The sequence below is a fragment of the Rissa tridactyla genome, chromosome 2 (genome assembly GCF_028500815.1).
Source record: "Rissa tridactyla isolate bRisTri1 chromosome 2, bRisTri1.patW.cur.20221130, whole genome shotgun sequence".
NCBI lineage: Eukaryota > Metazoa > Chordata > Aves > Charadriiformes > Laridae > Rissa > Rissa tridactyla.
Genome location: NC_071467.1, coordinates 96500652 through 96527662, shown reverse-complemented (window position 1 = coordinate 96527662; position 27011 = coordinate 96500652). Strand labels below are relative to the sequence as shown.

Sequence of the window (27011 nt, the reverse complement as noted above, 5' to 3'; positions counted from 1 at the left end):
TATGTATTACTAGGTCATTCAGTATGGAGTTATGTTAACATTTGTTATACGGAACTTGTGGTCTGGTTGGGATGCTTAATAGTACACAAGAACTGTAAATATTAAAAATTAATTTGGATAACTGTGTTTTAAACTTGCTGCAGGGCTCCTGGTTCTTTGTTCAGCATTTTTGCACAGGAAGAAGATGAACGTGACAGGGGAAAAGATAAAAAAGAAGAGATGGGAGAAGACAGCGACATTTAGACAAAATCAGATTGTGTAGAAGTACACAAGAAAAAGAGCAGTTTAACACCTTTTCTCTCTCAAAACAATTTCAACCCACTTCCTACTAGCAAAGAGGAAGTGTTTAGAAAGTTGCTGGAGGTCACAAAGAGCACCTGCCATCGCAGGTGGCAGTAAGGGGGAGGACAGAGAATTTTGTGCGGCTGCATCTGCTCAGCAGCATGGCCATGCCTTATTGCCCACTTGGGTTTATGACCCCATCTACCACAGCCTACTGAGAGCAATAAATCTGTGACCCGGGCCAAATTCAGAAGTCGGATGAAGGGATGGGAAATGCGAGAGAGGGGAGTTGACACTCCGGCCCCTCAGCGTCCCCTGAGGTGCGTTATGGACAGCAGGACCCGCACGGGAGATGGAGACTCCCTCTCCCCACAGACTTCACCGCAACGTGCCCACCGCCCGAGGCCGCCCGGCTCCCGCTGCTGCGGCTCCGGCTACGAAACCAGGGCCGAGGGCTCGGCCTGAGGAGAAGGCCGGCTACCTCCCGGCGCGCGTCGGGGCCCAGCTCCTGCTGAGGGGATCGCAGCCCCCCGGCGCTGCATCCGGGGCGGCTGCGGGAGGAACCGGGGAGCCCCGCTCTTCATGCTAAGGGAAAAGCTACGTGCGTTCCGCGCATACGCTGCCGCCGGGAAACCTCTCGGGCTGCGCCGCGCTCAGGCCCTCGGCTCTTCCCCCACCTCCAGAGCGCTTGGAACGGCCCAGGGCAGGCGGCGTCCGTGCCTCGACGCTGGGCGATACCATCTCATGGGAGGGGGAAGCCTAACGGCAGAAAGGGGTTTGCCCGGCAGTGGTACGCTCCCTGCCAGGCCGGGTGCCCGAAGGACTCCGCCTAGTTTTTGCCTGCTCCCCCCCGCGGTAAGTGGGAGAGGCGAGGCGTCTCCTCGGCGCATGCGCGGTGTGGGACGGCGCTGGGTGTCAGCGGGGATGGAGGAGATGGCGGAGCCGGGCGGCGGCCGGACCGGCGCTGGGGCGGCAGCGATGGCGGAGGGCGACAGCGTCGCCGGAGAGGAGGCGGCCGCCACCGCCGCGCCTGCACCGCCGCGCTCCCCTGCGGTGGCCGTTGGGGGCGAGGGCGGCGGGGCGAAGCCGCTGAGCGCGGCGGAGTACGCGCGGCGGGTGCACCAGTGGCTGTGGGACTCGTACTGCGGGTACCTCAGCTGGCAGGGCTGCCTGCCCGCCCTCCTCGCCGCCGCCGCCGCCGCCGGCACCCCTCGCGTCGCCGCGCCGCCGCCGCCCCCTCCTCCCTCCCCGCCGCCGGGGGCGGCCGCCGCTGCCGCCTACTACAGCCCCTTCTATCTTTTCCCTCCGGCGCCAGCCCACACGGCCGCCGCCGCTGGGCCGGGGCCCCGCACCGCGGCTGCCACCGCCGCCGCCGCCCCGGCTTGGCCGGGAGCGGCGGGCAGGTTGACCCCCGCGTCCAGGGCGGCCTCCAGCAGCGCCGCCGGCACCAGCGGCAGCGGCGCCCCCAGGGAGACGGGGCGGCCGGCGGGTGAGTGGGGGTCGGGGGCCGGTGTGGGTCGCTTGGCGTAGGGGGGAAAGGGGGCGGCCCCTCGGCACGTCCGTGGGGAGGCGGCTGGCAGTGGCCGGGGGCCTGGTTCGCCGCCGCCGTGCGGGAAGGTCGGGGGGCCGGGAGCGGAGGCCTCGTCCCCGCAGCTCCTTCGGCCTCCGCCGCAGTTTTGGGAAGCGGTGTCTGGGGAAGGAAGCTGCGGGGGGAGGGTGGTCACCGCGCTTGTGCGGGCTGCAGATCCGGGCGTGGGGCTCTGCCTCGCAAGAGGCGGCAGCCCAGACACCGAGTGTGTCAGTCCAGACCTTCAGTCCGTAAGCAGGTTTTGAGAGGGTTAACTTGCCTGCGCGGCTTATAATTGCAGTGCTTGTAAGGTGTTTACATGTATGTGAAGGAGTTTATTTTTCCCCAGGAAACTTAACTCTCGGGGTCGCAGGCTTGTAATGCAGCTAGCTTTATAAGTAGCCCGTTTGGATGATGTAAACTAACTTCGTTGGTCTTAGTGGGCTCTTGGTGCTCAAATAATATCATGCAGTGAAATTGAAGCAGGGAACAAAAAACTCACTCGCGTTCAACAAGTGAGGGTCAGGACCTGGGATAAGCAGAAGTCTGTTATGGCTGTAGATATTGAAGACCGTGCATAGTGCTGCTGCTGTTTATTTTTGCTCGAGAGTAAGGCAAACTCGGTCTGACCGCATCAGGGATAAAACCTTGAGCACACAAACATTTCTTAATGAGTCAAGGAGCGCCTGGGTGACTGACATGCCCTCAGTGTTTGGTAGCACCTTGAGTAATGGTAGAAACCTGTGGAGCGGAACACTGCGAAAGGACTTTGGAGGAAAGCCAGATCTTTCTTTCTGCAGGGCAAAGTACAGCATTACTGATCTGTAGCATTATTTATAAGCTCGGTGGCTGGGTGTGAGGGGAGGATGGTTTTGGTTGCTTCATCTTTCTTTTGAAGGGAAGGGAATCTAGCTTCTGAACTTGCTTCTTCCTTGTGGTTTTGAGCAGACGTTGTTTAAACAAGGCTGTAACACAAGGTCGTGTTTTCTTTAATTGTGCCCCAATTCTGAGTTATAGATTACTTATAAACAGATACTGCCAGTCATTGAAAAACAGGATATGGACAAAGACTAGACTGGAATGATTCTTAGGTTTTTACCTAGTTCTTCAGGAACTAATTCCCGTAGGTTAAAGGTAATTTATGGCATAAAAAGCACTTAATGCTGGGGAACGTGGTTATTTTGAACGGTAAATACTGTTGCAACACCCAGCCTTCTTAAGAGAGCTCTGTATGTGGTATAGTGATATGATACAATTATAAACATAGGCTGTTGTGCCAGTGCTTTGGCTCCAGATTGCAGGTGGATATGTCCGGAACAGCTAAAGCGATTACAGCTCCTTTTTTGCTGCTGGAGATTATTGCCCACATGGCAGGCTTGGCAGGGCGGATCGTGTATCTGTCCCTACGCCGCTGCAGTTTACTAGCCCAGCCTGCTTACGTAAGCTGAAATAAGTGACAGTTTATGCTAATGTTGCAGATTTTAAACTAGGATGTCAAAAAGTGGAATTGGTAGCTGCCTCTTCCAGTTCAGTCTGCCTGCTGGGTGTGTGTCGAAGCACCAATAGCAGCAGCATCCTGGGCAGCAGCAGGCTCTTTATGATTTAAGAGTCATTGTGATTTAAGAGGCTTCCTCCTCTCACCCCTCCCTGCCTTACTGCAGGAGATTATTCCTCTTGTACTGGGAACAGGAGAGTGAAAAGTGTGCTCAAGTCTCAGCTGCTCTGCCTGGCTGACTAGTGCAAACCTGTCGTTATTGCTAGTTTAATGTAAGATCCTAGACTTCGAGCTGAGATGGATGCGTGTTGCATTTGGCTGTCTCTGACATACAAATAGTAGCCCCTGGCAAAATAGTGGAATTTTGAAAGGAGGAACATGTCAAATCACTGCAGTGGAACCGCACTAGTGTGAGGGTTGCCAAGGTTTCTTAATGTAATGGAGTTTAACATAATTTGAGTACTTATTTTCTTAGCCCCATTTAGCTTCTTCATTACTCAGTCGTTGAGTCTAATGTATTAAAATGAAACTGTGCTACTGACTTCAGCAAATGTGTTCCTTTTAACAGGGCAAATGAACAGTCTTTATCTGGCGCTGTATGCTGAAGCCAGGATTGGGGAGGCTGGCTATGCTCCCTTCTGCCTTAGTTGAAGAATGTTTAATTAGAATTTAGTTGACAACTTTAGACGTGCTGTGACAATGAGAATTGAATCCATTTTAGTATTATTTATGTAACAGTGGTGCTACGCGATAGTATCAGTGCAGAGTTATTAGTGAAACAGGTATGGAATAAATAAACTGAGGTGCATTAAATAAGGACTTGCTCTTACCTAATCACTGCTTGATTATTCTTGCCCCATTTAAAAAGCACCTAAGTGTCATGGGCTTTCAGCTTCGCTTGCACAGCTTGTGAGACCAGGACTGGCATTATCACTCTCAGCAGTTGAACTGTGGAGGCTTATTCTAAGTAAAATTTGATGATATTTTTTCAGAATGGAGAGGTGAATGATTCCCCTTTCCTTTTCTCCTTTCCCTGTGCATGAGGGTTGGCATTCTCAGAAACGCTAACAAACACAGTCACTATTTTCCATGAGTTAGATCTAGCGGTACTTGGGTATTTCTAAATGAAGTCTTGATGCAAGTCCTTGCTGGTTTCATGTGAGTAGTCATGTTTTTTGTTTGGGAAATAAAGAGGGGTAGATGGGTTCAGATGAAATTATTTTCCAACACTATTTCTTGGAAACTTTCTAAGACACTCTGTAATATTTTCTTTGCTTTAATCATCTGAGGTACCTTAGCAACAAAAACTTGTAACTGTGACTACTTATTTTGCCCCCATTTGCACTTGGTCAACTAAATAGGAGAAATGTGTTACATTTCTGGCTTGTGGTAGGGCAACAAATTGCATTTTATTATAATAACATGTCTATAGGAATGTTTATGCCAGGTATGACCAGTATTTTCATCTGCTTCTATTTTTGAGTCTGATTTGCCAAAGAATAGTCTGTGTTTTACTTTTAGAGAGCTGGTACCTAGTACATACGGAAGCCTTGCTGATAAGCAATAGAAAGGTTGTGGTAGATCTAAGATCTAATTTTCCTTTTTTCCTTTTACTTGAGCTCTCAGATTTACTGAAATCTTTCTCTATGAAGGTGTTCTAAACAAAAGAACACAAAAATTGATACATCTTCAAAGTACTTCAGTTCTTAAGTGGGGTGGGACTTTGCTTGTAATGCTAATTATGAGTGGACTCGGAGTTCTGAAAGTTTGATTTAGTTTAAGAAGTTTCTTATAACTTGATTTAAATAAATCAGATCACTTTTTATTCATACACTTTTAGAAGTTTTCTCGAAGATGTGACCTGAGATCAAGATCTTGATAATGTTCTTGCAGTGACGTTAATGTGAAATGTTCTTAGATGATAGTGTTAACGTTGTGTTAGTGCAGTAAAATCTGGGTAAGGTAATGTTAACTATTTCTGTTACAGGTCGGGAGTTCATTATCCCTTCGCTGGCACACAGGTTCATAGCCGAGATGGTGGACTTTTTTATTCTGTTCTTTATAAAGGCAACCATTGTTTTAAGTATTATGCACCTCAGTGGAATAAAGTAAGTTGAATACTTTAAAGCTTTATTGTATACAGCTTTAAGCTCTTCATGCTCTTTGAGGTGTCATGATGTATATATGGTATGCTTATGAATATGCTGGCACTTAGTAACTGTCAAAAGTTGAGGAAAAAGCACCACTAGGTTAACCTCTTTTTAAACACTTTCTAATTTGGGGTCAGCGATGGAAACAAAGAATTTGTTCATAGGCTCACAAACGCCTTCCTAAGGATATATTAGACTTGCAGTCTTATTTTTGGGAGGCAATAGCAAGATTTTTTAAAAGTCCTCTAAAAATTTCAAAGGAAAAACATTGACAAATTTGTTTTTTAAACAGCGTTTAAAAATGTACTGGATCTGGCTGGGATGGAGTTAACTTTCTTCATAGCATCTCCTGTGGTGCTGTGTTTTAGATTTGTGGCCAAAATAACGCTAACCCACAACAAAAAAATTACTTCAGATCCTGCACGTCAGATATGTGCGTACTTTCAAAATACAGCCTGATTGCTAGGAATGCTACCATGCTGCAGTCTTTACTGGGCATAAGTTGGGTTTCTTAAAAAGTATGATTAAGCATCGCCTGTATCAGCTATACACTAGACTGAAAGATTCTTCATTTCACATTTTATATTCAGATGTAATAATTTACCTCAACGGCTGTTTCTTTTTTTATCTCCTGCTTTAACTGTAGGTATTTTATTCTGTAGCTCATTTAGTTCCTCTGCTTTGGGTTGGTGTAATCAAATATTTCAGTCTGATTAGAAGATAAGAGTTTGGTGCAGTCAGTAAATCCATTACTGTACAAACACACTTCAGAATCCAAGTTTTCTGCTAAAGAACCTTCCAAATGTTGACTGACTGTAAACTGATACTATGCAGATAACATCTTTCAGGCACCTTAAACTGCTGCTTGAAAGGTGTGTGGAAGAGAGTCAAATCCAAAGCAATAAATATGTCAATGTAAAGGATCAGTGGTTTTTGTTCAGATAAGCATGCAATTAAAATGCCAAACTCTCAGTTCTGTTCAGTTGCCAAAACCTCAAACTCTAACCCAACAGCTTGTATTTCCGTCTTGCTTTAAGTAGCCTGACAATGGTAGAAAACGAAGTACTGGAAAGATGGGGACCAACTGTATGTATATCGTTTCTGTAAAGTAGCGAAGGTAATGGAAAGAGAGAGAATCTTTTTGAATTAATTTACAGTATATTCAATATCACTACTTTTGCAAAAGCCAGTAAGTTGCTTGCAGGTAACTCCAGAGAAACATTTGCTAGTGAGATGTGGTGTGGCTGAGTTTAGGCTGAGGAGTTGTCATGAAAAAAATACATCCTCACAGGCTCAGGAAAGAGCCTTCAGGCCAGGCTTGTATTGAAGGGAAACACAGGTTGTGCCACACTATTTTATTAATTCCTTATCTTTCCAATCCTAAAGTGTGAATAAAAAGGAGGGCAGGTAGTACAAAGATAGATGGGACTGTTTCAAAGTAGAACTGCACATTTCTCTGTGACTAGTAATTCTCACTTAGATGCGTGAGTGAAAATCATAGAATAGTTTGGGTTAGAAGAGACCTTAAAAGGTCATCTAGTCCAGCCCCCCTGCAACGAGCAGGGACATCTTCAATGTATCTCAGGTTACTCAGAGCCCCATCCAACGTGACCTTGAATGTTTCCAGGGATGGGACATCTGCCACCTCTCTGGGCAACCTGTTACAGCGTCTCACCACCCTCATAAGTAGAGAATTTCTTCCTTCTATCTAGTCTAAATCTACTTTCTTTGAGTTTAAAACCATTAACCCTTGTCCTATTGCAACAGGCCCAGATAAAAAGTTTGTTCCCATCTTTTTTCTAAGCCCCTTTTAAGTACTGGAAGGCTGTTATAAGGTCTCCCTGGAGCCTTCTCTTCTCCAGGCTGAACAACCCCAACTCTCTCAGCCTGTCCTCACAGGGGAGGTGCTCCAGGCCTCTGATTGTTTTTGTGACCCTCCTCTGGACCTGCTCCAACAGGTCTGTGTCCTTCCTTTGCTGAGGGCCCCAGAGCTGGACGCGGTATTCCAGGTGGGGTCTCACCAGAGCAGAGCAACCTGCTGGCCACGCTTCTTTTGATGCAGCCCAGGATACGGTTGGCCTCTTGAGCTGTGAGCGCATATTGTCGTCTCATGTCCAGCTTTTCATCTGCCAGTACCCCTGGGTGTTCTGTGCAGGGCTGCTCTCAGTCCCTTCATTCCCCAGCCTGTTGGGGTAATGCAACTGAGGGTTGCCCTGACCCAGGTGCAGGACCTTGCACTTGGCCTTGTGAGCCTCATAAGGTTCACATGGACCCACTTCTTGAGCTTGTCCAGGTCCCTCTGGATGACATCCCATCCCTCAGGTGTGTCAACTGCACTGCTCAGCTTAGTGTTGTCTGCAAACCTGCTGAGGGTGCACTTGGTGCCACTGTCTATGTCATTGATGAAAATATTAAACAATACCGGTCCCCATACTGACCCCTGAGGGACACCGCTCGTCACTGATCTCCATCTGGACATTGAGCCATTGACCAGTAACCCTCTGGATGCGACCATCCAGCCAATTCCTCATTCACCAAACAGTCCACCCGTCAAACCCAAGGAAGTTGTGGGGGACTGTGTCAGAGGCCTTACAGAAGATAGATAGACAAATGACATTCATAGCTCTTGCCTTGTCCACTGATATAGTTACTCCATCATAGAAGGGCACTAGGTTGGTCAGGCAGGACTTGCCCTTGGTGAAGCCGTGCTGGCTGTCTTGAATCACTTCCCTGTCCTCCATGTGCTTTAGCATAGCTTCTAGGATGATCTGTTCCATGATCTTCCAAGGCACAGAGGTGAGGCTGACAGGTAAAAGTGTGTGCAATGTTTCCCTTTTTCCAGTCACCGGGGACTTCACCCGACTGCTGTAACTTTTCAAATATCATGGAGTGGCTTGGCAACTACATCAGCCAATTCCCTTAGGACTCTGGGATGCATCTGGGGACATTAAGTCCCATAGATTTACCTCTGTTCAGGTTCCTCAGGTGGTCACAAACCTGATCTTTTCTTACAGTCCTTGCCTAAATACATGTTGCAAGTATGTCCATTCCAGGTATCAGATAAGAATGTTAAATCTGTAACGTTTATCTTGTGAAAATATGCAGTTGCCACTTGCTATCTTTGATAGGGTAAACGGCTGAAGGTTTCAGTTGCTTTAAGTTATAAACTTCCTCTGGCATACCAAAGTGTCTGCCTTTAGACGAGTACTGTGAGCAGTAAAGACTAGTGAGAATGAGGAACCCTGATCATGCAAGGGAGGACAGCTCTCCCTTGCATTTAGAGAGAAGAGTGCCGCCTTTTATTTTTCCTTGAGAGTTCCTATAAGAAGACTTAGATGACTTCCATTTATGTAGAGTTAGATTACACGTAGAATCTCTTGTTTATCTCCCAAGAAGCGCGAGAATTTTCAGAACAATTTTGCAGCTCGCTACCCAGGGACACCATTGTGCAAAAGTGGTAATAAAGAATGATCTTTTCATAATGAAAAAGACAAAACAAACTAGGCAGCAACTCAGAAGGAAACCTAGTGTTCTGAATTTTAATGGCCTGTTTAGTATCGGAGAAGCCAAGGAGCTTTTGTTCTTCGACTAATACCAGAACTGAAGGAATGAATTCTAGTGTTAAAGGGGTAACATTGGTATTGGGAGAAAGGTGGTTTTAAAATTCAGTCTTATTTTATACAGGGATATCTCCAAATTTGCCATGCATTACATAATAGAAGAAATAGATGAAGATACGTCCATGGAAGATTTGCAGAAAATGATGATAGTAGCTCTCATCTACAGGTTGTTGGTCTGCTTCTATGAGGTAACTACTCATAAACATTAACTTCTGTAATCGACAGTTGTCAGTTGTTGAATAAATGTTGAAAAAAATTCTGCCACCATTGGCCTATGAAGTAAATCCTCTTTACAGTATTTTGGATTATGTTGAATCTTATGACGGTCACATAGTTTTGATGAAAACCAAGTTTGCTCGACCAGTAAACAACACGCTGTTGTGTGGAACTGAAATAACTTTTCTTTTACAGATAATCTGTATTTGGGGAGCAGGTGGAGCAACCCCAGGGAAATTCTTGCTTGGACTGCGCGTTGTGACATGCGATACATCTGTACTTATTGCGCCCAGCCGTGTGTTAGTCATTCCATCTTCTAATGTCAGTATGACAACGTAAGTGCTCTTAGCTCAGTCTCGTTGCTTTCAGGTTAACAGTGTGGAAAGCCTGTGATTTGGAAGGAAATACACCATTTCTTTATTAGTGGCCTTTGCAATAATTAGATTGCAAGAGCTATTGTTACATTCTGTGAACTAAGAATAAAATAGCAATTATTCAATCATGTGAACGTTTTTCAGGCTAGCTGATAAAACAGTCTCCTCTGAACTCTGGAGATGGATTTTTCTGCTGTGTAAAACTGAGGCACTAAACTTGAACGTAAACTACCTACTAATTTAAGCAGAAAAGTGAAAATACGGCACTGAACGTTTTATTCTCATTTCAGGTCCACAATACGAGCTTTGATCAAGAATTTTTCTATTGCTTCATTTTTTCCTGCATTTATTACACTGCTGTTTTTCCAGCATAACAGAACAGCCTATGATATTGTAGCAGGGACTATTGTGGTAAGAAGAAACGGAGTCAGATGATACCAAAAGATGAGGTTTCCAGACTGGTTTTGAACATCCCCTCCCACCCCCAGTGAACAAAGACCTACCCCAAAACTGAGATTGAGGTGTCTATCCGAATCTTTTGCCCAAATGAAATGGGAACTGATTCAGAAGCTAAAGAAAATGTTTTACTCCGGTATGATGCCAGCAGCTACCTTCAAAGCATTGGAGTTTTCATAAATGCCAAAGAAGTTTGAGAGAAAAAATATGTATTAAATCTGGAAGTATTAACATCCGATTGGTGAGAAGGAAAGTGGTTGTATTAACTGCAGAAAGGAGCTGTTCTGCTCGTCAGTCTGCAGAAAGCAGATACCTAGAAATACTCCACCTTAGAAGAAATGTTGCTCCTGCAGTTTTGGATGTTGGCAGGTAACTAGAAAATCAAGTTGTTTTCCAAGCAGTTGCCTAAGTCATATGATAAACTCTGAGAGGAAGAGAACTGCAGTATTAGACAGTAGGGCAAATCATGTTAATTAAATTGCCACGTGTGTAGAAAGAGATGAGCAGTGTTTATCATGTCCTTCCTATTGCTTCACAGATCATATTCCCCTCACCTCTTCAAGTATTTTATCAGAACATTGATGTGAAAAGTTTTTTGCATGCCTGTCTTAAGCATTTCCACTTATTTCACATGTCAGAGCCAATAAAGAGGTGAAGTAAGAGCTGCTTTTTCTCTGGGAAGGGTCTGTTACACTGCAGTGTTAGTGAATTGGCGTGTGTAAATAATTTTGGAGCTGTGAACGGTACAGATCATGCTAATGGAAGGTAACTTTTTTGCTTCTCTTTGGAGTGAAAGCACTTGTCTATTCCTTGCATATAATGCCAAGCAAAACAACTGAATGTGTTTCAGGAGCATGCAGAAAACATTAACTGAAATGTGTTATGGGTGTAAATCTATGGAAGTACAAATACTGGTTATTTTCTCTATAATTCTGGCTAACTGTTTGTATATTCAGAATAACTTAAATACTGAATAAAGAAGCCCAGTATTTTGCATGATTACATAGCTTTGATAATTTGTTTATTCTTATCTTGTTAGTATCTTGGGAAAGGAATATAAGCAACAATGTTAATGTTTCATTAAAATTTGAGTAAGAGTTTGGAATTCTATAGCCCAGTTTCCGTGCATTCTTCCCTTAACAATAACTATACCAACTCTGTGGCTGAAGTTCTTACCTTACCTTCAGTTTTGGAGGTTGACAATAGAAATGTTTGAGAGCTTGGTTATCTGTCTTCTCTTCTGGTGAAATAACTTGATCAGTAATGTGTTACCGTTCTGCAGTATTTTAGTTTGGTAAGTGGTGGTGTTCTATTTATGCATTCTGTGTATGCGTTCTCATCTTCATTTACAGTGATATTTTGGGCGGTCTGAATGCAGCACTTCTGAGGCTGTTAGACCACTTGAAGATATTTAGCTGAAACAGAACTTCAGAGATATCACTTAACTGTTCTTTCACAGAATTGCACTGTTGAATTAAGTATTGAAGTTAAAAGCTCAAGCGTGGCTGTCAGCTTGACATAAGCTAAGGCTGTCAGAACTAACTGAAGTCCCTTCTAGGGTGAGTGTTGCCTATTTACAATTTCAGTGTGAGTATAAAAAGAACTTTTGTTCTATTTACTGTAGCCGTGACCTAGAAACTAGGATTCAAGACAGGGGGAGGAAGGGAAAAGCAACACCAGGGACTAAAAGCTTATTCCTGCCAATTCAGGTATAAGGGAAAGCATCTCTTACTCTGTAGAAAAATACCACCCCCTCCTTCCACGGCAGGTAAAGAAGAAAATTACAATTGAAGAACACAGAGCCTGTCCCATGGAAATACATATACATTATACTGTTGTAAACACTAGCTGTTAGTTTCTCTCTTATGCAAGTTCCATTGAAGATGCAGCTTTTTTTCCCCTGTTTGTAGGATGAGTATTTGGCAGGTGATAGAGCTAAGGAAAAGAAGTGAGATTTGTGGCATTTCTCTGATTCAGGCATCTGGAAACACATAATTGCATATAATCCCTCCACAGCAACAGTGGCAGGAGGTGACTGTCTGACAGCAGCTTACACATTGCTGACTATTTTCTACTTACAGGAACAGTCATTAGAGCTCTACCCATTTAAGACTCATGGAAACAAAAGTTAGCCTTTGTCCTCCTGTCAGGTGTAGTTCATGAGGAGAAGAGTATCTCATTTTGTATTACCAGCACCTGTAGCTGTACAAGTGCTGAGCAGCATTGGGGTGAAGGGCAGAAGCACTGGCAAAAAACCTCAGCAACACGGCTGAAGACATTTAAAGCTTCTGGAATTTATGCAGGTCCTTTCAGTTCTAGCTGTAGTGAGCAATTAGGTCTCAACCATAAACCGAATGCTGTGGCTTAGTAGAAGTTCAGCTGCAGTTCCCAAATGAACAAGAGCACTTCCTCTCATTTTACTAGAACAATGTTCTCTACGAGCTCTTTTAACTGCTACAGAAGTGGAAAAAAATCCCAAATTACTCATTTATGATGGGGTGTACTTTCTCCTCTTGTTAGCTTTTTTTTTTTCAAATAGCTCTATAAAAATTAACTGCAACCATTGCAGCTAGACAGCTGATGTATAGCTCCAACCTTAAGACAGTGACATTGATGCTCATTTTAGAGGATCTTAAATTAGTTAGAGGTTCTCTGTTAGGAAGGAGAGTTTAAGATCCTCTAAAATGAGCATCAATGTCACTGTCAAAAAGCAGAGGTTGGAGAAAGCCTGTGACATCACTCAACTTGAGTGCATCATCTCGTACAGTTACAGCTGCACATGCCTTTGTGGAGAGTTAAAACTGCCAGACAATATTTCGTATTTTTTATTGATGGCATTTATCCCATGGTTTAACATGTTAATTATACTGTAATAAACATGGCTTTAATATTAAACTTTTCCTTATTATCCAAAGTCACCACAGTCCATTTCAGTAAATATAAAAATATATACTTAATACTTTGTACAATACTGGTTTTTGGTCCAAACAAAAATGGATCAGAAAAGCCAATAAACTTACTTTAAGAATTCCCAATTTTAAAGATTTTCTAAATGGATTTAGGCAACTTTGAATAATGGGATTTACATAAAATCTGAGACAATACTAAACAAAAATGGCCGTAACACACAAAATTAAAATTTCAATTTCACAGATTTGTTATGCCAAAAAAGTACATAGAGAAACAAAATTGTATTTACACATGTTTCATAATAAAATAACAAAGGCGAGACAGGTGATAAAGGGCTGTAAGAATGAAAATATAGAAATAGCATATAATTATTAAATGAAGAACTACAGATCTAACAAGTCCTTAGCATGGATCATCCTTTAATCAGTCTTCCTCTATCAGAAAATTTTAGTGCACGATACACCCAAACTCACTCACTTCACACATACACCAGCACAAACTCAGCATAGAAATCATTCGTTATCAACATTCTCTACTCTATACAGCATCCCTCGCTGATATAATTACAATTTCGAGGCGTCAGTAAACGCAGATGAGCGCACATAGTGGTGCAGATGAAGAGGTATTGTACAAGCCATTCACTGTGCAGGCTCTAACTCACGGCTATAGCCAGACCATGCCGAGTCAGTGAAAGAAGTAACTTGCTGGAGTCTAAAATAGTTTTGCTTGAGAACGGCCCAGTTGCCAACTCTATTCGTTACCAAAAAAAAAAAAAAAAATCTAACCGGGGAGAGGGAAGGGAAGGAAAGGGCAGCGGAGTTTTATATTCCTTTAGGCAGATCTGACTTCAGCTAACCCAGCATGAGGTACGATCCCAACAACTGAACAATGCAGGGTAGTAGCTGCTTCCAAAGTTGCTTTACCAATCAGGCGATTATTTTCTACGTCTAACTGCAGTCTTTATCTTCCGACCAGAAACTGAAGATCCAGAGGCAGAGAAAACATTTTTTCCGTTAGTCCTATCAAAAGAAATTAGTAGTTCAGAGTTTAGGACAGTGTAGCTGAAAATTCAGTAGCAGCACTGAGTAGATATTCCAGAACAACTCTTTCATAGTCTTGTCTCGCTAGTTATCAGCTGGCAACAAATGGCATATGATGAACGGGAGGAAGAGAGTTCCAGAAACCAAAAGCAATTAAACCTCTCTTATTCAGAAGGTAAATAGCAGCGTAATGGCTAGATAGGGATCTTACCTTTCAAGAACAAGACAATTTCACTTACGTTGATGTGTGATATTCCTGACAACTAGGCTCCTTTTAAAGATACTGTTGCTTAGTTAGCCAGTCAGGCTAATGCAAGGAAGGATGCCCAATTTAGTTTCAGACTCCAAGGTTCATCTGAACACCTCATGATTTAACAGCAGCAGAGGCTGAACACTGTCCACTGATATTACCCGAAGCTCAAGTGAAATTCGGATATGGTCTCTTACCCCACTGTAAATGCTGGAGGCTGGCTGAACGAAAATCCCGAAGAGCCAGAAGGCTGTGCCGGTGCAGGAGGATCTGCACCAAAAGTAAATACGCTGGGGTTATTTGGAAAGTTGAAGTTAGACGTATTACTTCCAAACTGGAATACAGAACCTGGGAAGATGGGGTGGAAGCAGAAGGGAGTAAGAAAGTTGACAGTTGAGTTCATCCTTTCCAGCAAAATCCTCACGTTCTTCCCACTATCTAATGAATTTTTTTACAGGTCACTCGAGACAACGAAGTTGGGGCAGGGGGGTGCACCAGAAGTGCCAGATTACTACGGGAATGGTACATAGAAGAATTCATTCACTTTAATAGAGAATCATGAGGGGATTCTTGAACTAACACTGCTGGCACGCTGATAATTAATTGTTTGCTAACTTCTGTACCACCATTAAGTTTATACCTGTGCATACTGAAGTTTATTAATAAAGTCTTAAATTATAGCACTGAATCATGGAGATTTACATTTAAGTAAGCTTCCTTGTGTTCATGCAGTTGATCTCATTTAGATCGACTAGTCGATCTAAATGAAAGTTGATCTCTTTCACTTAATGTGCTAACACAGCACCTCATCTTAAAAAAAAATAAAAACCCTACCATCGAAGTAACTGATAAACCACACGGACAATCCAGGGAGATTTTTTATCTTTAAACTGCTACCTGATTAATGAAAGACTGACTGACTAACATGGTGTGCCAGCTGATCTACTGATTAGTACAAAAATGTCGGTTACTTTTAATGGAGGCTAACTAGAGGTAAAGCTTCTGAGAGGAAAAGAGGACGCTTTTCCCTTCAAGTATTTAATGTGATGATACCAAGTACGTATGTTCTAGCAGTGTGCTTTTTAATAATTACTAGTGTAGAACAGGTCTTCTTTTACACTTCAATTATAAGGATCGTTCTCTGCCCCCTTCCCACAGTATTTTATACTTCATCAGTAAAAAGAACTTTACATAAAGTCTTACCCCATAAATGCTTATAAATAATTCTGACTATAGTCTTACACAACAAAGCCCCCAATCCAAATAAATTGCAGAAGCCTGGTAACGAAGTCAGGTAACTAAGAATAACTCTTAACAAATCCCAAAATAGTAATTTTGCAGTGCTTCTGCCATTCTGGTTTGTACCATCTTACCAGTGAATACTCCGTGGTTTTCAACACATCCTTTTGACCACTACATGTCTCGAGAAAAGAAACCCCAATATTTAGTGGTAGGGGTGCAACCTCCATATCTGCTAAGTCTCTCGTGGAGAAGGCTTATTGTGAAGCCGGCAAACCTATGGCACATCCTCCACAGTCAGGAGCGAGACACAAATGACTTAATCCTGTACCCATTATTTTTATGGAGGGTAATTCTTAAATGTGTGCTCAAGGCAGAAACCTTTTTTCTCCATATAATTTAAGGTGCACTTCATGAAAAAAAACCAAACCAAAACAAACAAAAAAACCCAACCTATAATCTTTGAGACGAAAAGGGAAGAGGACGGTCGGCACTCACCAGCACTGGGTGTACCAGAGCCAAACCCTGGCTGTTGGGTCGCTTGCTGTCCGAACATGGAGGGCTGAGTGCTGCTCGTCACCGAGCCGAAGGCAGGAGGAGCAGGCTGAGCGCCAGCCGAAAACAGCGTTGTCGACAGCGATCCAAAACTTGGAGCGCTTGGCTGGCTGGACCCTTGGCTCTGGCCAAATGCTGGTGGCTGACTGGCGCCAAATGCTGGGCCGGCAGCAGGCGCTGGAGGCCCAGGGCCAAACAGAAACGAAGAGGACGACCCTTGGGGAACAGACGAGAAATGTCAGTATACGTAGGGGTTTTTTTCCCTCCACAAGAACGAATCTAGAAACAAAGGCTCTAAAACCTCATGTTTCCCAGCTACCCCCATGTCTGGTAGCTGAATACTCATCTTAATTTCAAACTAATTATGTGAGTATATAAAATAAATACTATGTCAGCCATAACAGGAATTGTGCCTTTTTGTGCAAATAACATGAGAAATGCCATGTTTATCAGAGTCAAAATTAAATCTCAAACACATCGGCTGTCTAGACTCAGGTTGCTGCATTAATGTTCTAAAAATGGATTCCTGCAAACAGTACACTGTAATTTGTATTTACTAAAAGCTGTTTATATCACACACAGAGAATATTAATTCAAATTGTATTTTTCAAACACGCAAAATACAGCTCCTGATTTATTAGGATCAGGAGAACGTGAATCTTTCTTGTCAGCAACTGCCCCCCTCCCTGCCCAACTTCAGAAGGCCAGATCAAGCTTGCAGTGATCTCTGTACTCAAAAAACTTGCTTTAGCGGAGCAATTCTCTACGTAACATCAACCGACAACAAGCTCATTTGTTTAGCTGCTTCGGCTCTGCACGGCCAGCAGAAATAACAAAATGAAAACAGGGGACTGAGCAGCGCGTCTGAACATACGCAGCAGATCTGCTATGCAAAAGGAGACATTTTAAACAGCACTATTCGTGCAATTTAAGCAGCCTTCATGCAACAGAAAATACCCTCTATTGCACCATAACTTGGAATGCCTGACTGGTTTTCTTTCCAAGAAGATGAACAGATACACAGGAAAAGTTAATATAGGCTTCTGCATTAAAAAAAAAAACCCGGCCTTTCTGAAGATGTTTGAAATATGGTGTCACTAATGAAATGACACTGAAAGTTACTGATTTGTAAGCAGGTTAAATTGATTTGCTGGTTGTTATAATTCAGGACTGTTTTCTCTCTGTTTCTGATACACAAAAAAGTGTGCAAATTTTATTTCTTTGTATGACCAGGTTAATCAATCAAATCAAACTACATCAAGTCTCTTCGTCACAGATTCAATCTTATTTCCAACATACTGCTAGGGCAACCAGAACTGGTGGATTTAGCCTTGTGTCCTACTGCGGTGGGGTAATGAACATAAAACATGAAACTTTTATAGATTCTATCTTCTCTAAATGGCTAGAAAATTAACAAACACTGTCCATAATGCTTATTAGAAACCAATCCTTAAGCAGCAGCAATTGCATGTAGAGGTACTGTGTTTATACAACTTGTAAAGGAAGGATTTTGCAAATCTTGACATTATTTACAACAGCTCAGAGTTTTAGGTATGGAAGAGAAAAATCAGGAAAGTTGTAATTCATTGATTTCTAACCATAAGCACTGGACTGATAGTGAGAAGAAAGAAACTATCATTCTCGTGGTGAGAAGTTCCTATACAAATTGAAATCCAGTAAAGAATTTGCATAAAACAACTCTGCTGCCCGTTCATTCTTAAACTGTATTTCCCAGACTGTAAAAAACTGAGCCCCAATTTATATCATGGAATATAAATACTCAATATTTCAATACTGTGAGATGCATTTGGCCTACACATTCTCTAAAGTAAAATACTCATGAAACAGTATTTCCTTGGCCCACTATGTAATGGGAAAAATGAGAAGAGCATCTATTTAAAAGGTACCTGTTGAACTTGACGTGGTTGTGGCTCCAAAGGTAAAGCCTGAATTCGCTGCATTGGTACTGCTGGCTCCCGAACCAAAAATAAATGAAGCAAGAGCCGTGCCGGTGCTGGAAGATGTGGTTGCTGGTTTGTTTTCTTGAGAGAAGCCAAATGACTGAGATGCTGCAGGTTCTGCAGAATTGCCAAAAACAGAGCTGCTCACAGTGTTGCTGGGTTGTCCAAACACAAAGGGAGCGGGAACTGGCTGAGGATTTGAGGAAGAGATGGCGCTGCCAAACACACTGCTGCTGTTGGCTGACGTAGTGGGTACGACTGTGCTGGAGGAACTTGAGCTCAAGAAGCTGAAGGATGGCTTTGCTGCTCCTTGATCTGAAAAGAAGAACAGTACATAAACCACCACAGAAATGACAAAGTCCAGCAAACAGACGCCTGTTTCAATCACCGTACAAAGAACAATCCTGAATGACACCTCAACTACTATCCCAGCTACTGTTGTTTACCTAAGATCCAAATTTAATGTGCTGATTGCTGCCATCCACAATTTAAGGAATGGAAGAACTGTGAAGAACAAGTATACCACTGCAGTCAAAGCTTCACTGGTTACAAACACCAAGCACTGGCCATCATTGCCTGAACCAGTATTAACCACTACTTCTGAACTCTTCAAACAAAAATTTCAGCTCAACATCCATCACCTGTAAGAGCTTTATGGCTTTGCTCAATGGAGTATTGAAAAACACAGTGATACCTGTGCATTTGTAGCTTGTTTGAAAACATAGCCCTGTGCCTACAGCTTTAAGTCAAGCAAAACTTACCATCCTCCAGCCTAACTCTTCCAAACTTAAGCACCTGCAAGACCTGCTTTTAGGAGCAACAGAGAACAACCCTCCATTAAGACCATTGCGAGAAAGTGCTGAGTGCAGTTTTACACACTTAGAATAGAGCTGTCAGTCATTCTTCAGCTTTCCCTAAGCTGCTGCTCTAATTCTCATTATTGTGATCTTGTTTTCAATTTCCCACTTTTTTTTCCCCCCAGCAGTTATGTTCCCTTTTCCTCTGCTCCATTTTTAAGGGACTATACCATTCAGAACAGTTGTTAAAATTTCCTTTTTGCACAAGGTTCTTTATCGAATTTCAACAACTAAACCAAACTCCTGAATGGGGCAGGTAAAAAAACAACCGAACAAAAAACCCAACCTCAAAACTGCCCACCCACCCATCTCCCCTCCCACAAATCCCACAATTCTCCAAAAACCTGTCCAGTAGCAGTTCAACCTAAGAATACTGTGATTAAAACCAGTATAACCCTACGTACTGCTTTTATTCAGGGCTACTTACTGATGTCCTTCATCCATATCACTTCAGAAGTTAGAAACTAATTCTGTTCTCTAAAACACAGCTGCCAAGTCATACTAACAGAATTTAAATAGAATTCGTCCACACAGCAATCACCACTGAAGAACTTTATTCCTCCGCTGCAGACTTTCAACAAATTGAAGGAACACAAAACTGTGTAGTATCTATGAAGTCATTTTTATACCTTCGTAGCAGTAGAGAAACAGCAGTACATCCTGCAGCATAGCGGCAAGTACATGGGAATAAGATATTCCCCTCTCTTATCCCCTTTTACCTTGAAAAACAATGCTAGTATGAGGCCTTTATACTCCACCATACCACAGATTTTATCGCCACCTGTGCTGGTACCACTGAGACAATACAACTTCTATGCTCATAGGAGAAGCGACACAGGTTCCTTAAGGTGTGGCGATTTTTTTGTCTAGACCTAGTGTTAAAACTCATTGAAATGTAAAAAGGACTCGCTACATATTGTCTACACGCCAGCAACTAGAACTAAAGACAGGCTGCAGGTAGTAATTAAGCCTTTTCTAAAGTTCTAGTACATAAATGTGTCTGATCCCATTGATTTTTGTGCAGTATGGCTTCAGAGATATTATTCGATGGACACGAGCAGACAAAAGAAGACAAAAGATGTTCCATCTACCTGAAGTACTGGTTTGTGCCCCAAATGTAAAAGACGGCTTTGCCTGCTCTGTTTCCTTCTCTGATGGTTTGACGAAACTAAAATTGAACATAGGTTTTGCTGTGCTCTCCTCTTTGGTATGCTCAGCCGTCCCAGCTGAAAAGATAGGTTGTGCCTTTAACTCTTCATCGTCAGCTTTCTTTCCAAACGCCAATGGAGCCGCAGAAGTGACCGAGTCCTGTTTCTCTTCTGTCCTTCCCAAAACAAACTGTGAGGCAGGCGCAGACTCCACACTGCCAAAAGAGAAGCCTCCCTTTGTTGGAAGAGTTTCATCCTTTTTCTCATCTGACTTCTTAAATGCAAGAGCCGGTGATGCTACCTCCTTTTCTGCCACAGTTCCAAAAGTGAAGCCGCTGCTGACTCCGGTTTTATTCTCATTGGTAGTTACGGAAGAAGTAGAACTCGTGCCAAAACCAAAGCCTCCCAAAACTTGTTCCTCTTTCTTTTCCTGCTGTCCCAGGCTCGCTGTCCCAAACTGAAATGTTGAAGGAGCCTGACTGCTTGTAGATGGAAGTCCAAAGGTAAAACTGTTACTTTTACCTTCTTTTTTACTGTCTTCTGATTTAGAGTCTGAGGAAGAAACTCCAAATTTGAAGTCCCCTGAACTAGTAGGAAACTTAAAACCCCCAGTCACAGTGTTGGAGGATGCAGGTTCAGATGCAACGCCGAACTTGAAGCTTCCTTGTTCTCCAAATTTAAAATTTCCTGTGCTACCTAATGTATGAGAAGATTCAGAGGAGGACGACTGGACACCAAATGTAAATGATGGCATTGCAGCATTTGTGGACCCAGTAGGAGTACCAAAACCTGCAGAAACAAGTAATAACGTTAAGTTTGCAATGTATGATGTAATACCTGTAGGCTTTAGCTACATGGCTTGGATTCTAGTCCTGAACTTCCCATAGTCAAAACTGTTCAAAAAAACCCCAAACAAAACAAACGACAAAACAAGCAAGGAAACTCCACACTTCCTCTCTACATACACCTTTTTGCAATGGTATTCTTCCATCCACCACCTGGCTTTGAAAAGTATACTGCTCGCTTCTTTGAAAGATCGTGCTTTTAGTCTAAACTCCAAGTGAACAACACAGCTATGTCATTAATACAAGCTTTTCTCTAAAAAGCATAATCTTTTTCTGGGGAAAGGGTGTGGAAACACAGACGCATCATTACCTTACGTAAGCAATGTTCCTAGAGGAAAAATGAACAATTTTGCCATACCTCAAAGGAAAAACAATTGTACTTAAAAAACAAAAAACACAAAAAATAAATTGCAGAATGCACACCCTTGTTTTTCTCAGTAAGTATTACCTTTGAGCTCTGCTTTTGTGCCTGGCTTTGCACTTTCACAGGCTACACATTTTGTGGCTTCTGCTTTGTTTTGGACCAAGCAGACCTCACAATCCCAGCTTCCTTCAGGCTTCTTGAATTTGTCTAAATCCAGAAATCCTCCTGAAGAAGCAGAAAATGTAGAAACACTGCTACTGGTCACAGGCACTGAACTCCCTGAGAAATAAGCAAGATAGTTAATCATCCTGCTTAAATGATAAAGCGAACATGAACTTCTTAAGAAACTCTTAAACGCTCACTAAATTACAAAGTGGACAAGTGTAACAGTAACAAACCATCAAACTACAAGTTAATTTCAGTCAAACTCAATCTGAGAATGTGAACTAGAAAACACCTAGATTCTTCTCCATAATCTACACATGATTTTACACACAAATTGAACCAGTGACATTTAAACAGCAACTGCAGGTCATACAATACAGCAATGTAGCCTAATTCTGACGTAAATTAAAGGTACTATACTCAACTAAAACTACTAAAAGAATTTCCGGTGACACAAGTAACCGGTAGTCAAAGTTAGCACCACTTAAGTTAAAGATCACTGTCAAGTGACGTGAGGCTGAGAATGTACCAGAATGATTCATCACCAAATCCCAAAGACAGACACGTTCAAAACTACATTGTGACATAAAAACAAACAAGGGGAACTCAAAGCTTCTAAACCCACAACTCTGTGCTCACTACAAGCTACGCTGTCTTCAATAGCAGCATATAAGCATATCCATAAGAAGGCCCAAAAGACAACGCTTGCCTTCTGATTTTTCTCCCTGGTAAAGGAAGAGATGTCACTTGATGCTGCACCCCAACAGAAAACTTCAGCTCTGTAAGCATGAGGACTGAAGTGGACATCCAGAAGGCACAAAGGCATCACATAATTGTCACGTTCACCTACAGTTTTAAACTACTGAGAGTGGCATTTAAGAAAGAGGCAGAAGATAATGTCTCAAATGCAAAAATGTAAAGACAGGAATGGGTCTTCTCTTCCACAGCACATCCAGAAAATTTTTGTCCTTCCATTTTACTTGCCTCACTCTTCACCTTGGCAGATGTAATGTAACTGCAATTCTTTGTACCATGATGGTCATGGCAAACCTCTCACATTTCCAAAATTCCTCCTTGCAACAACAGCTAGAGTCTCAAAGGTATCAGCTGATCTGGCACTTTTCAACTCTGAGGTTGAAAGTTCATGAGAATAAGCTCCCTCTGAAATGCATTATCTTACCTGAAGAAATTTCACTCCTATTGTACAGAATTATTACAAAAGCACAATCTAGTCCATCTTGGATTCGCCCCCCCCCCCCCCGGGAATACATTTGCAACGGTGTTTTTTGACATAATAGTATATTAAATTATGTTAAAAGCCAATGAAAATGAACACTGAAATAATTATTTGTGTTTTAAAAACAATACAGTCACCACACTCAAAATCAATTACAATCACATATAATGGGAAACAACCCAGCGCTGCACTGAAGGAGGTGCCCACCTCTCCACGTTCTGGAACGATACCTACCACTGGTCTCCATAGCTATAGCTGAACATACAGTTCTGTTTTAGCTTAAGATGACTAAAGACTGCACTGTCTTGAAATCTGGCTTCATACCTCTGCTCAATTACACACAAATGCTGAGTGGAGACATTTTTGGCCCTGTTCTGTAAATGCCGTTTCGACTTATGTTTTGAAACAGAAAAAACCAGTAATTTTTAACTCTTTCTACGGAGTTTACATTTTTCCCCAATAAAAATAAGCAAATTGGTTTTAAGTTAATTAAGGCATCCAGTTTAGTCATCTTTCCTCACCATCTGCAAAGCAGGGTACGTTTGCTTCAGTTCAGCTCTGTACTAATACATTTCACAATCAGTTCAATTCATGTGACAGGCTGGAATCTGGGCTGAAACCTCTAAAGTGCCTGTAACCATTCCTGCAGACAGGCACTAATCCATCCTGTCTGGCATACAGCCATGCTGCTGAAAGTATTTTTTATATGCAATGTATTTTAGTCTGTAAATAACACACAGAGGCTGAGATTGAAATAAGAAAAAGAGAAGAGAAGAACACACCTGGTTTCTCAGACTGACAAGCTACACATTTGCTGTCTTCTGCCTTATTTGATACAAGGCACACTGCACAGTCCCAAGAGCCTTTTGGCTTCTTAAATTTGTCTCCAAACCCCAGAGTGACTGTTGTGTCAGTGCTGCTGGAGGAGGATGTCACTGTCACGGAGCTGTCTGTGACCACTGGCAACGTCAGAGCGGGCATTACTCCTGTTCCAGGCTTTGGTGTCTCACAGGCTATACATTTCGTAGCTTCAGGTTTGTTTTGGACCAGACAGGTGTCACAGTCCCATGTGTTGGGTGCTGTTTTAAATTTGTCTTCAAAGCCCAACGTCCCAGCTGCAGGGACTGCTGCCTTTGAGGTGACACATTGACTCGAGCTTATCGTCTGTTTCGTACTCTCAACTGTTGACACTTTAGCAGCTTGACATGTTACACATTTGCCATCTGTGGTTTTGTTTTGCAGACATGGGTCATGTGTGTCAGACTGCCAAAATGAGGATACTTGTTTAGAGGCGTCTTTGCCTGCAGAAAAACTACTTATTGCAGGCCTCGTATAGACCACTGTGCTTGTAACAGGCTGTGCAGATGTAGAGGAGTGTGTTTTCACAGACATGAAGCCTAGGAAAGAAATAAACAGGAAGAGATGTTACTGATAAAGAAGTACCCTCACTACACGTAAGTTACTTATAATACTAGACAGCATAAATTTAAACCAAGTGCCAATGGTTACAACTATACACTCCTACTAACTGCAAGAGGAAGTCCATGGAAATCTTATCTAAAGGGATGAAATTTCATATGCTGCACTGGGACGCAACAGAACGTTTATTTAAAGCTTGATTTAACTCTTCATTTCCAAAAAAGTTTTAAATACAAATCTTCGCTGGTAGATACAAGTGTGAAAAAAACAGTACTGAAAGCTGACTACCCATCACGGACTAGAAATAATCCAATTTCATTTTAAGACACCATGCCCAATCGAATCGAATTTCTAAAGCTATTTCTGCCATAGTAGATGACTCACATTTACTTTAGTAGCTGTACAGCAGTTGGTACTCGGAGCAGCAATCCACATTGTATTCCCCACAGACAGAGTATTAAGTAATAAAAATAAAGACAACAGAACAATTATTATCTATAATCTTTGTGCAAAATGCACTGGACACAGGCCAACTCCTTATTTAAAGGTGCCAGTTTTAACAGAAAACAAGAACCACCAATATGGAAATACTAAAGAAAATGCTACAGCAGTGCATTAACCATGACACAAAGTGGATTTTTTGTTGTTGCGGTGGAGTGTTTTTTAAAAATCAATGTAGATATATGCTAGCGTATTTTTCACAATATCTTTTAAAAAGGAGTTCATTATCTCACCAGGGCTTTTTAGAATGTCTAACACACTTCCTTCCTTTAAGACCTTTGCAGGTTTGGAGAGGCCGTCATATTCTTCTTTTTCTTCCTTCTTATTGCTGGTGCTGTTTACAGTGGTGGTATCTTTAAACACAAAACAAAAAACACCTTTCACAGAGTAATACACTTGAATATATTTGCTAGAAACAAGAATTTCGAACTTTCATGCTTCTTAGGTAAGAACCTTCAAAATTCTACTTTGTTTACAACAGTTTATAATTACAATTTGGTTAAAAGCAGAACTGTCACAAACACACTTTGCCTGGAATTGCTAATATGCTCAGAAAGGACAGATTTACTATTTAATATACAAAAAAGAAAATCAGCACTTCGGATCTGAAATGCTAAAATCTCTGTTACCTAGAGTGAGTAAGGACGTCACTGGTGTATCACTGGATCCAGAAAGCTCTGCTGATTTTACAACAGGAACACTAAATGTAAACCCAATCTGCTACGAAAAAGAGAGATTTTTCAGATTCTGAAACTAAAGAAACTTTGATAATGAAATTTCAAGCACAAATAAAAATCTGAAATCCAGTCTTCAAACTTTTGGTATATGTGCTGGATGACAACTGTAAACCAGAAACCTATATATTCGTTTTCCCCATTATCAGGGCCAATTCTGCTTTATTCTGCAATATTCTACTAAAGGCTTGCAAAAAGGTTGAGCTTTATTTATTTTACTTACAGACAACGGAGGTAGCACTTCCGCCTCAGTAGATTTCACAATTGGAGATGAAAATCTGAACACAGGACTGCCAACATTACTTGCTGGTTGTACCTGTATTTTCAAAAGAATGAAGGTTTGTATCTAAAAGAAAAACATCCTGGTGAAACAATACCTAATTCACTATCTAACAGACGTTCTGCAGTGAAGTTGGGAAATCTGATGAAGTTGGGAAATCTGATGTTTGATATTTATTTCTAATCCACACATAAGAGTTACAATAAAAGAAAATGAAGCTTGCTGATCGACCATGTAGTACAGTATCATCAAAACCAAATCCCATAAACCAAGAGATAAAACTGGAGATGCTACTTAGATCTAAATATATTAAATATATGGAAGAGCCGACCAGGCATCTTAATAACCTTAAACTAACTCGGCTCAATTGTAGTCAGAGCTTCAGTATATACCTCATCAAGTTAAAGCAAATAATTACTTCAAAACATGCAAAAATATTTGAAGTACTCTGGAACAAATGAATGTTTATTTTACTGCAATAATATTCCAACTACTGCACCCTAGGCTCACATTCTACACCAGGCTTATATGACCATTAATGCTACCTCTAATTTAATAACTTAACTTGGCATAAAATCCCGACAAAAATTCCATAGCGTTTGAAGCAGTTATACAATTATGTAACCAGAAGTTTGCAATGTATAAGATGGACAGAGGCAGAGTGAAAAACTTTGCCTCCCCTCACCTCCACATTGGAATACAACACTGATTTATTCAGTGGGATATGAACTAACATTGGGTAGTTTGGTGAGCACCAGGGAAGAAGTTCACATGCAACAAAGCAGACGTATACTCACCCTAAAAACGTATTCACAATATACAACAAAGATTTACCTTGTTCATCACTGCTGTTGAAACAGTGCTTGGTGATGATGAGACAGAACTACTGCCAAGAAAACTAAAGTTGAACGAAGGCAGCGATGCAGTACTGATGGGTAGGGGTACTTTCGGTAGTACTGGTTCCTCCACCTCCTAGGTGTAAATTTTAATTGTTGTAAATTTTAATTTTTCTCTTTCTTTAAAAAAGTGGTAAATTTTAGTTTTTCTCTTTTACAAGACTTACTACTTTCCTACCCTGTCCCATCCTTAATTTCTTAAGTTAAATATAACAGAGATATCTATAGATTAAGACAAAGCAAGTTTTCAAAAGGAATCCCAACCTCCCCACCCCAGTCTGCAGGTTATTTTAATTTATGGTAGGCCTGTTTCTGTATGATATTACATTTACCACCTGCCCAGTAAGAATACTGAAAGTTACTTCAAGATCATTACCTGTGCAGAACAGAGGGGTACAGATCAGATATATTTTTGTTTTCTGTACTTTAGTTACTAAATGTCTAGAGAAG

At 42.0% G+C, this 27011-nt stretch overlaps 2 protein-coding genes across 2 annotated transcripts in view; one reads left to right on the top strand and one right to left on the bottom strand.

Annotated features, from left to right (window-relative positions):
• Nucleotides 1-1155: 1155 nt before the first annotated feature.
• On the top strand, nt 1156-11270 carry FAM8A1 (family with sequence similarity 8 member A1). Its single transcript, XM_054193205.1, has 5 exons — nt 1156-1771; nt 5332-5452; nt 9179-9302; nt 9526-9665; nt 9995-11270. The coding sequence occupies exons 1-5, from the start codon at nt 1171-1173 to the stop codon at nt 10137-10139; spliced, it is 1131 nt and encodes a 376-aa protein (XP_054049180.1). The 5' UTR covers nt 1156-1170; the 3' UTR covers nt 10140-11270.
• Nucleotides 11271-13832: 2562 nt separating this feature from the next.
• NUP153 (nucleoporin 153) overlaps nt 13833-27011 on the bottom strand; it is a 44287-nt gene continuing 31108 nt past the window's right edge. Inside the window, 11 exon segments of the mRNA XM_054193203.1 lie at nt 13833-14089; nt 14558-14708; nt 16098-16370; nt 18062-18430; nt 20064-20909; nt 21414-21608; nt 23514-24128; nt 24885-25004; nt 25281-25371; nt 25609-25701; nt 26500-26637. Of these exon segments, the coding sequence (XP_054049178.1) occupies nt 14005-14089; nt 14558-14708; nt 16098-16370; nt 18062-18430; nt 20064-20909; nt 21414-21608; nt 23514-24128; nt 24885-25004; nt 25281-25371; nt 25609-25701; nt 26500-26637 (2976 nt within the window). The 3' untranslated portion in view covers nt 13833-14004.